Source organism: Lepus europaeus, chromosome 14 (assembly GCF_033115175.1).
Source record: "Lepus europaeus isolate LE1 chromosome 14, mLepTim1.pri, whole genome shotgun sequence".
In the NCBI taxonomy this organism is placed as follows: domain Eukaryota; kingdom Metazoa; phylum Chordata; class Mammalia; order Lagomorpha; family Leporidae; genus Lepus; species Lepus europaeus.
Window position 1 is genome coordinate 34,131,141 of NC_084840.1, and position 14,192 is coordinate 34,145,332.

General features: G+C 39.1%; 1 protein-coding gene across 1 annotated transcript in view; it reads left to right on the forward strand.

Moving 5' to 3' along the window:
* Positions 1-14,192, forward strand: part of IARS2 (isoleucyl-tRNA synthetase 2, mitochondrial) — a 77,064-nt gene that overhangs the window by 28,402 nt on the left and 34,470 nt on the right. Inside the window, exons 13-14 of the mRNA XM_062210373.1 lie at positions 12,837-12,939; positions 13,942-14,035. Of these exons, the coding sequence (XP_062066357.1) occupies positions 12,837-12,939; positions 13,942-14,035 (197 nt within the window). The remainder of the gene's footprint in view (positions 1-12,836; positions 12,940-13,941; positions 14,036-14,192) is intronic.

Genomic DNA, 14,192 nt, shown 5'->3' on the forward strand with positions numbered 1-14,192 from the left:
TCTCCTACATAGGTGGCAGGAACCCAAGTATTTGAGCCATTTTCTGTTCCTTTCCAGGTGCATAGCAGGGAGCTGGATTGGGAGTGGAGCAGCCAAGATTTGAACTGCCGCTCAGATATGTGATGCTGGTATTGCAAGAAACAGCTTAACCTGCTGTACCACAATACTGGCCCCAGTTTTTTTGCCCTATATTGAAGACTCTCACTTTTTTCCTATTTGAATTTATTGTGCTAGATTAAGGTGTCAGGGATCCAAAGATAAACATGTTTTGGAGAGCCAAAATATGATATTCTTTTGTAACAGTTACTCTTATTCTGAATCTACTTCTTCTTCAATGGAAATAACATTAATTTGCTTGGGTACTTCAAAATTTAGGTGATGCTAATTGAGTAGATGTGATTACACTGATTATATTCTCTGTTCTTTCTCTCTCTCTTTTTTAATTTGGAAAGATAATAAATGGAGACAAAGCAGAAAAGCTTACATAGCAAGCCGTAGGCTTTTTCCTGCCAACATACAGATCTTTTTTTGAGGCAGTTGTTATTGACCTTTCTGCATTCTTTCCAGAAAAAATGAATTCTGCCAGTGTATGCATGTATTCATACAGAAAGAGATCTGAATCTGCTGCTCTGTGCTTTGCTTTCACATTTTATCTTATAGTTTTTTTTTTTCCAAGTCAGTATATATAGATATGCCTCAGTCTTTTTCATAAGCTTCTTCTTTTAGATTTATTTATTTATTTGAAAGGCAGAATGTAGAGAGGGAGAGACAGATTGAGATCTTCGATATACTGGTTTTCTCCTCAGGGCAGCAACAGCAAGGGCTGAGTCAAGCCAAAGCCAGGAGCCAGGAACTCCATTTGGGTCTCCCATACGGGTGGCCGGAATCTAGGTACTTGGGCCATCATCCTTGCTTTCTAGGCACATTAGCAGGGAGCTTGATCAGAACTGGAGTAGCCAGTACTACTCCAGTATGGGATCTGGGCAACTGAAGTGGTGGCTTAACTAGCTGTTCTGCTATACCTACCTTAGAAGTTTCTTTAAAAAAAGATTTATTTATTTGAAAGAGGCAGAGACAGAGACTGATGGATTGATTCATTCACTCATTCTATCTGTTGACTGGTTCACTTCCCAAATGCCTGTGACAGCAGGGGCTGGGCCAGGCAGAAGCCAGAAGCCAGGAACTCCATGCTGGTCTCTCAGGTAGGAGATAGGACCCAAACACTTGGCCATGATCTGCTGCTCCCAGGTGCATTAACAGGAAGCCTGATCCAAACTGGAGTAGCCAGCTCCTGGACTGGCACTCTGAGATGGGATGTAGATGTCCCAAGCAACGGCTTAACATGCTGTACTACAATTCCTGCTCTAGATTTTTGTTTGTTTTTTAATTATTTTGAAAAACAGAGGAGAGGGAGGAAGGGAGTTTGATTCATTCCATCTACTGTTTCACTCCCCAAATCCCTTCAGGGCAGGGGCTAGGCCAGCCAGTAGCCAGAAACTCCATCTAGGTCTCCCATGTAGGTAGAAGGGGACCCAACCACTTGGTCAGCATTTGCTGCCTCTCAGGTGCTTTAGCAGTACACTGGATTGGAAGCCAAGATAGGACTTATCCTAGGCACTCTGATTTGGAATGCAGGCATCAAGACTTTGCTTAACCCATTGTGCCACAATATACCCACAGAAAATTTTTAAAAAACAAGTTGATTAAAGTTTTTTCAAAATTTATTTTTAAAATATTTATTGTTATTTGAAAGGCAGAGTTGGAGAGGAAGAGAATCGTCTGCTGATTCACTCTTTTTTTTGTTTGACAGAGTTAGTGAGAGAGAGAGACAGAGAGAAAGGTCTTCCTTCCGTTGGTTCATCCCCGAAATGGCCGCCACGGCTGGCGCTATGCCAATCCGAAGCCAGGAGCCATGTGCTTCCTCCTGGTCTCCCATGCGGGTGCAGGGGCCCAAGCACTTGGGCCATCCTTCACTGCCTTCCTGGGCCACAATGGAGAGCTGGACTGGAAGAGCAGCAACCGGGACTAGAACTTGGCGCCCACATGGGATGCCGGTGCTGCAAGCGGAGGATTAACCAAGTAGCTGTGGCACTGGCCCTGGTTCACTCCTTGAATGGCCACAACACCAGGGCCTGGGCCACGCAGGAGCCAGGAGCTCCTTTGTCTCCCACATGAGTGTCAGGAGCCCAAACACTTGGGGCATTATCTGCTGCTTTCCCAGGCACATTAGCAGTGAGCTGGTTTGAAGTGGAACAGGCGAGACTCGCACCAGCACCCGTATAGGATGTCAGTGTAGCAGACAGTGACCCAATCGGCTGCACCCAGGAATTTAACTTTTAAGAAGACATGAGAATTAAGAATGTGTCTTAGGGAAAGAAACTGTAGGCTAGAAACCAGGAGGTTGTTCCAAGATTATTTTAGTATTATTGTGATTTGGATCTGAGGTAAGATTCTTTAGTCTAAATATTATTTCTTTGTTCTTATAATTTAGAGCTTGATTAGATGTAAACTACTGATGTATTCCATCAAGAATTAAAATGATTGTAGTTAAGATAAATTAATACAAGTATCACTTAACATTTCATACTAGAGTTTTGTTTTTTTTTTTTTTTAAGATTTATTTATTTGTTTGAGAGGCAGAGTTACAGAGAGAGGGAAAGGTAGAGGTCTTCCATCTACTGGTTCATTCCCCAAATGGCCACAATGGCCAGAGCTGGGCCATTCCAAAGCCACGTGCATCTTCTGGGTCTCCAGTGTGATTGCTGGGGCCCAAGCATCTTGGCAGTCTTCCATTGCCTTTCCAGGCCATTAGCAGGGAGATGGATCAGAAGTGAAGCAGCTGGGACTTGAACTAGCATCCCTTGGTACAGGCCTAAACCACCAAGCCACAGTGCCAGCCCCAAGTGTTTTTTTTTTTTTTTTTTTAAGAGAGTCCTTTTGGGGCTGGCACTGTGGCATAGTAGATCAAGCATCTGCCTGCAGCACCGGCATCCCATATGGGTGCCAGTTTGAGTCCTGGCTGCTCCATTTCCAATCCAGCTACCTACTAGTGACTTGGGAAAGCAGTAGAAGATGGCCCAAATGCTTGGGTCCCTGCACCCAAGTGGGAGACCCAGAGGAAGCTCCTGGCTTTGGATTGGCTCAGTTCCAGCTGTTATGGCCTTTTAGGGAGTGCACCAGTGGATGGAAGACCTCTGTCTCTTCCCTCTCTTTAACTCGGCCTCTCAAGTAAATAAATAAATCTTTATTAAAAAGAGCTTTTATAAGGCAGCTGTCCTTGTTTTTCATTCTTCTTTGTTTTTAGGGTATAAGAGTTTTAGGGAATTTCTTTGAAGTGGTTAAGGTTGACCATATTATATATTAGTAAGTAAAGCAAATGGATATAATTGACCATGATTTCATCATAACAATAAAGTGATAACATGGGTTGATTATTGGTCAGTAAGCTAGGTGAAATGTGAGCTTTCTCAGAAAAATGCAAACAAGTTTTCATTATCTATCACTTAGGTTTTATTGAGTCAATACATTTATATGGTTGTGTTACAGATTTTTTTGTGTATCTGCCATTTTGTTGCCACCATCATTTTGGTTGATTTCTGATTTTGAAGCAGCAGAGGTATACAGAATATTGGCCTACAGAAATGACAGACAAACATAGCCATATCATCTGTCATTTTATAGGTCATTTTCCTATATACCAATTTTTTTTTTGTTTTTGTTTTTTGAGAAGCAGAGTGTGAACACCTAATAGAATGCCACCCCTCCCCGTTCTCGCCATCCCCCACCCCCACCCCTCTTCTGCTGGTTCACTCCCCACATGCCTGTAACCACCTGCGCTGGAATGGGCTGGGTCCAAGCTGGGAGCCAGGAATGTGGTCCTGTTCTCCTACATGGGTGGCAGGGTCCCAGATACTTCAGCCATCATCAGCTTCTTCTGATGGTATGCGTTATTAGCAGGAAGCAGAATCAGAAGCAGAGCAGCGACCTGGAGCAAACACTTCGATATAGGATGCATGCATCCCAAGTGGTATTGTGATCTCTGTCAAACAATGGCCACTTCATCATTTAATAGTGACTTCAGTCTTCTGTTGTTAGCTCATTTTGGTGACTTACACATAAATTTTTAAAAATTCATATTCTTAATTATTTGCCAATTTTATAAAATGTGATTAATGGTTATCCATTCTTTTGAATCAAATGAGAGTGGAGTGACCACAATTTTCTTTCTTTCTTATGCTTTTATGTTGTAGCAAGTTGGTAACCATCAAAAGTAACAGCATCTCCACTGGAAATTGGTACATAGTCCACATGGAGTTGCTGTTACACTTGATAACTCCATTAAACAAGTTGGAAGATTCCTCCTGTTTTTCCTTTTAAAGTCTGTATATTATCCCTGAGTATATTTGTTTCACAGCAGAAAATCTTGATTTATTCATGTTCTAAATAAGTTTAGAGATTGGTAGATTTGAAACTCAGATATTTAATTTTGATTCGCACTAATAGTCTCATTTGTATTTTATATTCGTATTTGTGTTTTCTCAAGTAATTAAATTTCTGACTTCAATACCATTGATCATTTCCTGAATCTGTAATATAATGCCATTATAATTTAGTTAACTGTTCTTAGCATAAAAAAGATAAAATTTAAAACATTGGCAACCTAGGAAGAAAAAGAAGTAATTGGTTACATTTCTTTCAACAATTCAGATGTTTATAAGCAATTTGTCAGTCTAAGTGCAGTAGGTAACATATGCTTACAGGGAATTTTGCCTTTGACTTTTGGACATTACAAGAAATTTAGTACAAATAGTAAAAGAATTTCCAGGTTAATCTGAGTGTTAATTTTAGCTACTTCAAAGTTTTTAAAAAGGTACTAAGTTATAGTTAGAAGTAAGATGTTCTGGTGTTCTGTTGCAAAGCAGGATGACTGTGGATAATTTATTATTTTGCAAGAAAAAACCAAGAATTTAAAAATTTTGTCACCATAAAGAAACATTAAATGTTTGAGGAGATAGATATGTTTACTCTGATTGGACTTTATGGAATATACATGATATACACTTCACAGATTGATAATTTTTGTGTGTCAGAAGTAAACAAAAGTTGTAAATACTTCTGGGGTAGATTAAAAAATATTAATAGTAAAATAAAATTAAAAGTAAAAAAATTTGTGAAATTAAAAAATTTATTTAATAGGCAAAGTTACAGGGGGAGGGTGGCAGGGAGAGAGGTCCTCCATTTATTGGTCCATTCCCCAAATGGCTGAAATGGCCAGAGATGGCCAGGCCGAAGCCAGCAGTCAGATCTGCCTGCAGGGGCTTAAGCACTCGGGCCATTCTCTGCTGCTTTCCCAGACCATTACCAGGAAGTGGATCGGAAGTGGAGCAGCACAGACTCACACCAGTGCGCATATGGGATGCTGGTGTCACCCACTATGCCACGTTGCCGGCCCCAGGAAAATTTCTGTGACAATTACTGTCCCTTTTAAAATATAAGTGTAGGGGCCGGCACTGTGGCATAGCGAGTAATGCTGCTGCCTGCAGTGCTGGTGTCCTATATGGGCACCAGCTCGAGTCCTGGCTGCCCAACTTCCGATCCAGCTCTCTGTTTTGGCCTGGGAAGATGGCCCAACTCCTTGGTTCCCTGTACCTGCGTGGGAGACCTGGAAGAAGCTCCTGGCTTCTGGCTTTGGATCGGCACCGCTCTGGCAGTTGTGGCCATCTGGGGAGTGAACCAGCAGATAGAAGACCCCCACCCCCCCCACCCCCGCCTCTGCTTTTCTGTAACTCTGCCTTTCAAATGAATAGATCTTTAAAAACAAACAAACATATAAGTGTAAGATTAAGTTGAAATTTCTCCTCCAAAATTTCATTATGTTCTCTAATTTAGTAAACAAAATGAAACATCTTACCTCATTCTTATTCCAGTAATGTGCAGAAGAAAAGTTCTTAAAATTCTGACTGTTGTTTATAAAGCCAGAACACAGAAAATAGTGGAGTGACAGCAGCAGTTTCTTCATTGCCTAGTAATCTTAATGCTGCTTGCTTTTTCAGTAACATGCTAAAGAGGCCTTCAGCCTAGTTGATTGCAAAGCTCAGAATGATTGGTTGGTATTATAGCTCCTCATAGTACCTTGTGGGTTGTCGCTGAGTACCTGAGATGTGTAATGCATGTGTTTAGATAAGCCCCTTGAGTAAAGTACAGACTTTATGATGGACTTATTGCTTTGTGAAGTACAGCATTTAAATGGAGGCATATAGATTATCTAGTGATAAGTGGCTTCACCCACTTTTATCAGCAGTAATTTATACTGGTCTCTAGGTTATAGGTTAACTATGCGTTTGTATGAAATACAGTATATTAATGAAGGGTAGAATTCTTAAATCTTCAAAGACAAATTCACTTTTTCCTTTTTATTTTTTCTGAAGAATAATATCACAGAAAAATGCTTAGGAAATTGTTTTTAAATCTTTAAAGGATAATTTCTATTCAATATAAAACAATTCCACTTCTAAGTATTTATCCTGAGAAAATAAAACTAATGTCTCTTGTACAAATATATATAGAGAGATGTTCAATATCGTTTTTATAAAGGACATGATATTAAAATGAAAATGTACTTTAAGTCAGTTATGAAAAGAAATATGAAGCCATTATAAATGGTAGCTTAGTTCTTAGTGGTTACTTAGTTACCTGTTTATGAAAATCAAATGAATGTAACTCTTTCTATGGCTGTTTCTAGGTTTTTTGCCACAGCTCTGTAGTTAGTATCTTTGAGCATTTATACGATATTAACTTATTTTTTTCTAAATTATCTTTTAAAAATTTTCTATTTTATTTTCTATAAAAATATTTCACATAATACAGAAAATATGAGTTTAATAAGTACATAGATTTAACAGTTTTTAACATTTTGCTGTATTTGCTTTGTGTGTAAATATTATACACATACATAACTTTTTCTAAAGCAAAGGAGGATATATGAAAATCACATAACATGGGATTTATGACAAACATCATAAAGTGAAGGGTGTAATTTAGGGAAGACAACATTTATAAATACATTCTAAGTAATGTGGTATCCATACTTTTTTTTAGTCCAAAGTATCTTTTAAGATACGGTTTGAACATTTTATTTTCTAGTTCAATATAGTTAAAGTTTGTATATTATGTCTTTATTGCAGATTTTGTTTTTAAAACTCTACCTAAGTTTCATAGGCTTGTTCAGATTATCAGAGTACAAGACAAGAGAAAACTTTGTGATACTAGTTGTTTACACTTAAGTTTGTTTAGATTGTGAGGAATTTTTTTTTTCCTTGAAATTTCTATTTTTGTTTGGAATAAATTTTTTCAGTTTGATTTTTAGTTTTATTTGATTCATTGTTTAGGTTGACTCATGTACTGCATGAGGTTTTGAAATATGTTTACCTTTGGAATGGCTAGGTCAAGATAATTAACATGTGCTTGTTAAATTTTTTTCTCTAATTCTAGAGTTGTCTTTATTTTTCTGTTTTAAAAATATAAGTAGTTTGCTTCTCTAAGATCTTAAAACTGAATTGCAAAACATTGTGCATATGTAAGTACATTAGTAGATTTTATTTAGTTGTGATGTTTCCATAGTTTGTGATATAAAGTAAGGAAGAAGTCTTGCCTTAAATATTAGCAGGACTCCCTCTCTCTGTTAATAAGCAAAGCTTCCTCTTCCATTTCTTAGAGCAACAGTGAAATTTTTTTAATGTTCAGACTCATTTGTATCTTTAATGAAGATAAATATCAGGCTTTTTTGGTACTATTTTGTTTTATCATATTTTTAATACATTTTATTTAGTCATGTTTATATTTTGTGATATAAAGTAAAAAGGCATGTTTTGCTCTAAATAGTGGCTGGAGTTTTACAGTGACCTTAATAACATGCCAATAGCAAAATTGGAATTTTCCTGTATTGTTTGGCACTCTTAATTATAGACTTGAGTACAGTATGCTCAAGTATGATTAAATAATACATAAAGTATACTTTTAAAACTTTATCTGATACTGTTTCATTGAAGTTGAATTTAACATTCTGAAGTGGATATTGGAACTATCCTTATCAGATTATTCATTTTTCTTATGAGGACTGTCTTTAAGAGTCAAACTTCAGAAAGCCTTCCTTATTTCCTAGTGTTCTTAGAAACTGAAGCTCAGCCGGCGCCATGGCTCAACAGGCTAATCCTCCGCCTAGCGGCACCGGCACACTGGGTTCTAGTCCCAGTCGGGGCACCGGATTCTGTCCCGGTTGCCACTCTTCCAGGCCAGCTCTCTGCTGTGGCCAGGGAGTGCAGTGGAGGATGGCCCAAGTGGTTGGAGCATTTGGCTCCTGGCTTCGGAACAGCGCGGTGCGCCGGCCGCAGCGGCCCTTGAAGGGTGAACCAATGGCAAAAGGAAGACCTTTCTCTCTGTCTCTCTATCTCACTGTCTACTCTGCCTGTCAAAAAGTAAAAAAAAAAAAAAGAAACTGAAGCTCAAAAAAGTAATATGGCCGGCGCCGGCACCATGGCTTAACAGGCTAATCCTCTGCCTTGCGGCGCCTGTACACCGGGTCCTAGTCCCGGTTGGGGTGCCGGATTCTGTACCGGTTGCCCCTCTTCCAGGCCAGCTCTCTACTGTGGCCAGGGAGTGCAGTGGAGGATGGCCCAAGTCCTTGGGCCCTGCACCCCATGGGAGACCAGGAGAAGCACCTGGCTCCTGGCTTCGGATCAGCACGATGCGCCAGCCACGGCGGCCATTGGAGGGTGAACCAACGGCAAAAAGGAAGACCTTTCTCTCTCTCACTATCCATTCTGCCTGTCAAAAAAAAAAAAAAAAGTAATATGACTCATTGCTGTTATTATCCTGTAAGTCCCAGGTGGAGTCTGGTCTTTGGACTTGGTGCTTGTTGTGTCAACACACTAATCCTCTGAGACTGCCTAGTTCCTGGTCTGGTTCACAGTCTTTCTTATGCATGAGTAATAAGAGCCTTTTTACCATTACCTAGCTAAGAACAGAGAACAGGATTGTGGATACAGTTGCAGTGGTTGTCTTTACAGATGAGTTAAAGAGAAGTTAAAACAGCACTGTCTGATTTAGTAGACATTTTTCAGAGTCTGAATTTACCTGTGTTACTTGCTTAGCCTCACGATTCAAAGAAACCTGAAGTGAGGAACATTGATCTTTCAAGAGCACTAACTATGAATAGTATTTCTGTGAATCCAATTAGAAGGTATTTATAAAGTGCTTTGAAAAGTGGCATGTGTGGCAATCATACAAATACTCATTTGTATGATCATATTAAGCCTAAGGGCTGGCACTGTGGCATACTGGGTGAAGCTGCTGCCTGCCGTCCTGGCATCCTATATGGGTGCCTGTTCAAGTCCCTGCTGCTCCAGTTCTGATTTAGATCCCTGCTGGTGAACCTGGGAAAGCAGTGGAAGATGGCCCAAGGGCTTGGGCCCCTGCTGTCTCCTGGGAGACCTGGAAGAAGCTCCTGGTTTCTGATTGGCCCAGCCCTGCCCATTGCTGCCATTTGGGGAATGAATCAGCAGATGGACTCTCCCCCCCCCCCCCCCTTTTCTCTTTGCAACTCTTTCAAATAAGTAGACAAATCTTTTAAGAAAATTAAGCCTAACTTCTCTACCTTATTTGCAAATTAGTGTGAAATTTGATTTTACTTTTACTTCTATATTTTTTGCCTGTATTATTTTTCCAATATATTTAGAACATCTCCTGTTCAATTTTATTGTTTACCTAACATTGCTAATCTAATGATAACTTTGTTTTAAAAAGACAAAGTGGCATCCGTTTTTAGAATGATTCCTTTTTGATGAGAATATTGGTACAAACAGCATAACTACGGTAATTGTGTGTGTGTGTGTAAATGTATTTTGTTAGTATCTTTTGTTGTTTTAGAATTCTAGTCTTTTTTTTGTTTTGTTTTTGTTTTTTTTGTTTTTGTTTTTTGTTTTTTTTTTTTGTTTGTTTTTTTTGACAGGCGGAGTGGATAGTGAGAGAGAGAGACACAGAGAAAGGTCTTCCTTTGCCGTTGGTTCACCCTCCAATGGCCGCCGCGGCTGGCGCATCTCGCCGATCTGAAGCCAGGAGCCAGGTGCTTCTCCTGGTCTCCCATGCGGGTGCAGGACCCAAGGACCTGGGCCATCCCCCACTGCACTCCCGGGCCATAGCAGAGAGCTGGCCTTGAAGAGGGGCAACCGGGACAGAATCCGGCGCCCCGACCGGCACTAGAACCCGGTGTGCCAGCGCTGCAAGGCGGAGGATTAGCCTGTTAAGCCATGGCGCCGGCCAGAATTCTAGTCTTTTAGGCATTAGATTTGTTCACATTTTTATATGATAATCATATTTTGAACTGATAAAAAGTTCTGTGTTAGCTATATAAAATAGTAATGTGTAACTAAATATTATTGTCATGTAACTAAGTAGTTACTGCATAAAGGTTTTATGGTTTCATAACATGGAAATTTATCTTTTCTGTTAAAAGTCCATCCAAGATGAGTGACTGTTTTAGAAATACGGGCTTGTGCCCATTTTATTTTTTTGTTTATTCTTCAAAGTACAAGCTGGTAACATTGCACATTTTTAATCTAACCTTCATAGAAGACCGACTTAGAGATATCTTTTGCAAGGTATTTCAATTTGTAGAGCATATTTAATTTATAGTATTTATTTGATTTTTCCTTCACACAATGATTTTTTGTAAATATTTCATTTGTCTGTGAATTACTAGACCCAGAGAAGTTAAATGATTTGTCCTACATAGTGGTGCTTAGTAAGACACAAAGGGAGATTAAAAGCGTATTTTTCCTACCTACTGCTCTGTCTTTATTGACTTTTGTGGGACTATAGTTAATTTTTAGTCACTTGTACTAATTAAGTGTGATAGAAAGAAGGATAACTCAAAAGTTAACTTTAGTGTATGTATTTTGATGTTTAAGTATTAACCTGATGGACCAATCTGAAGCCAGATGTCAGGAGCTTCTCCCAGGCCTCTGCTGTGAGTGCAGGGGCTCAAGCACTTGGGTCATCTTCTACAGTTTTCCCAGGTGCATCAGCAGGGAGTTGGATCAGAAGTGGAGCAGCTGGTAGTTGACCTGGCACCCATATGGGATGCCAGCACTACAGGCAGCAGCTTCACCCAGTATGCCACAGTGCCGGCCCCTAGGCTTAATATGATCAGTAATCCAGATAAGCATTTATATGATTGCCACACAATCTCACTTTTCAAAGCACATGACTGCTTTTTGCCAGGTGGTTAAATTAACTATATATATACTATATATAAATTAACTATGTACATAAATACATACTCATTATTACTCAATACTTCTAGTAATCTCTTAATGATGTTATTAGTTTTATGTTTTACAAATAAGGAAACTGAGGTACATAAATGCTAATGCTTTGCCCAGTCACATGACTAGTAAGTAGTAGAGCCAGAAATTAAACCAAAACCATCTGATGCCAAGGTCTGGGTTTAATTTTTTTTTAAAGATTTATTTTATTTATTTGAAAGAATTACAAACAGAACTAGAGACAGAGGTCTTCTATCTACTGGTTCACTCTCCAGATGGTCACAATGGTCAGAGCTGAGCTGATCTGAAGCCAGGTGCCAGGAGCTTCCTCCAGGTCTCTCATGTGGTTGCAGGGGCCCAAACACTTGGGACATCCTCCACTGCTTTCCTAGGCACATCAGGGAGCTGGATCAGAAGTGGAGCAGCCAGGACTCAAACTGGCACCCATTTGGGATGCTGGCACTATATGCCAGGGCTTTAACTCACTATGCCATAGTACTGGCCCCTTAATTTTTAAATTATTTGTAGCTGTATCTTCCCGAAGATGGGACCGGTTTCAGTACTTGATGTGTTCATTTATTGGCTTTTTGTTGTATGTTAGCAGTTGTGCTAAATTTTAAATATGTAATCATTTAGTTTGCTGTCATTCTGAGGAAAATAGGTAGAATCACTTAAGTCTGTTTCTTTATGGCAGGGATCTTGTCTGTTTTGCTGACTGCTGTATCCAGTGCCTAGAACCATGTGCTAGGTATTGGAAGTTCTTAGTAGTTTCTGGAGAAATGATTTGAACTGTTCTCCTTAGCAGAGGTGTTGGCTGGGTCCAAGAGAATTTGCAGTACTTGTCATGGTGGCAAATAAAAAGTGACAGAGTCAGAATGTAAGCTTGGGTATCAGTTGTCAGAGTCCATAATCTGGTATGAAGCTGCATCATGTGAAAGGACTTGGTCTTAGTCTTTCAGAAAGGGAGCTTTTGAAAATTGTTCAAGCAGATAATTAGTGTGCAAGAATCAGTTTAGAAATGTATCTGTCTCAAGTTGTATCATGCTAATCAGATGAGAGTACGGGAAAAACCAGATTATTGCATCAATCTAGTATTGAGGAAGTAAGTTTGGATTAATATGGTGTCAGTGGGAACAACTGTAGTTGTTTCGATTGTGGAATTGACAGAATGTATTTTTTTAATTTGGGCAGAAATTAGAGAAGATAATGAGAGATTTGAATATAGGTACCTGGACAGAAATCAGGTTGCTAGAAATAGAGAAATCAGTAACTGAATGGGGATGTTACAGGTCTCTTTTTTTTTTTTCCTTTTTGTTTTTACAGCAACATATAGTTAACTTGATTGTACTTTTATTGAATCTAAGATGATAATAGCAGCCCAACAAGCAAGTAATTAAAGATATACCACTCAAGTTTGAGGAAAAGGACACAACATCACTATTTTAAGATTTTTAAGTGTTTGTTACTCAGCACAATAATTGATTGAATAATTCTGCCTTTTCCCCCCTAAAATAGCCAAACCATTGAGCATATTATTAAGTTGGTGGAACAACATGGCAGTGATATCTGGTGGACTCTGCCCCCTGAGCAACTTCTTCCAAAAGAAGTTTTATCTCAGGTAAATTCTATTTTTATTTTAATAGCCTTTGTGTGTTTCATGACTTACTAGCAACATATGGATTCTTGAGAGTTAAAAATTAATTATATTATGTGTGAAGTAAATGAATTTATTCACTGTAAATTAGAAGTTTATGTAGTTTGAAAGTGACCATTTTGTTTAGTGATAGAAGCATGGTACCAGAGTACTTCAAAAAGTTCATGAATAATTGAATTAAAAGATCAGTTAATTTTTGTCCAAAAAATTTGAAATCCATACCATTTTTTCCAAAATATGCAATTTCCATCAATTTTGAGAAGCCCCTTTGTATTTAATGTACCAGTGGAATGTGACTGCCATTTGTTGTCTCATTGAGGACCAGGATTGATTCTGGCTGATTTGGTTGACTAAAGGATACAAGTGAGACCAATAGAGAGCAGTGCTTACCATTGGTAAATCAGAATTTTGTGGCATCTGAAGTAGAATTAACTGATTGTGTCATACATCAAAAATCCTATTTAGAAGATAATTTCAGTAAAACATAAAAGATTTCATATTATATTGGTAAATGTATATTGAGTGGCCCTCGTCACTTATTTTTGAAAGCCAGAGTTACAAAGAGGCAGAGGCAGAGAAAGAGAGAGAGAGAAGTCGTCCATCTACTGATTTACTCCCCAGATGGCCTCAGTGGCTAGAGTTGGGCCAATCTGAAGCCAGGAGCTTCTTCTTGGTCTCACGCAGGTACAGGGGTCCAAGGACTTGGACAATCCTCTACTGCTTTCTCAGGCCATAGCAGAGAGCTGGATTGGAAGTGGAGCAGTGGGGATTCAAACCCGTTATACCACAGCTCCACCTCTCCCAGTCACTTTTACAAGTAAGTAGAGTTACAGTAAATTGAAGTGCTTAAAACGTTTTAAGTTTTACTTTAAAATGTGAATTTAATCATTGTTTAGACTCTTTAGATGTTTTTTATACATACTGTGATCCTTGTGTAATTAAAGTACTTTTACATTGTCTTCTTAGGTTGGTGGTCCTAATGCCTTGGAATATTTACCAGGTCAGGATATTTTAGACATCTGGTTTGATAGTGGGACTTCATGGTCTTATGTTCTTCCAGGTAACTTTTAAAATTTTTGTTTACATTAATTTTTATTTGAAAGGTGGTGGCAGGGGGAGAGATTTTCCATGTGTTAGTTCACTCTTCAAGTGCCCATAGCACCTAGGGCTCGGCCAGACCAAAGCCAGGAGGCAGGAACTCTGTCTGGGTCTCTCAA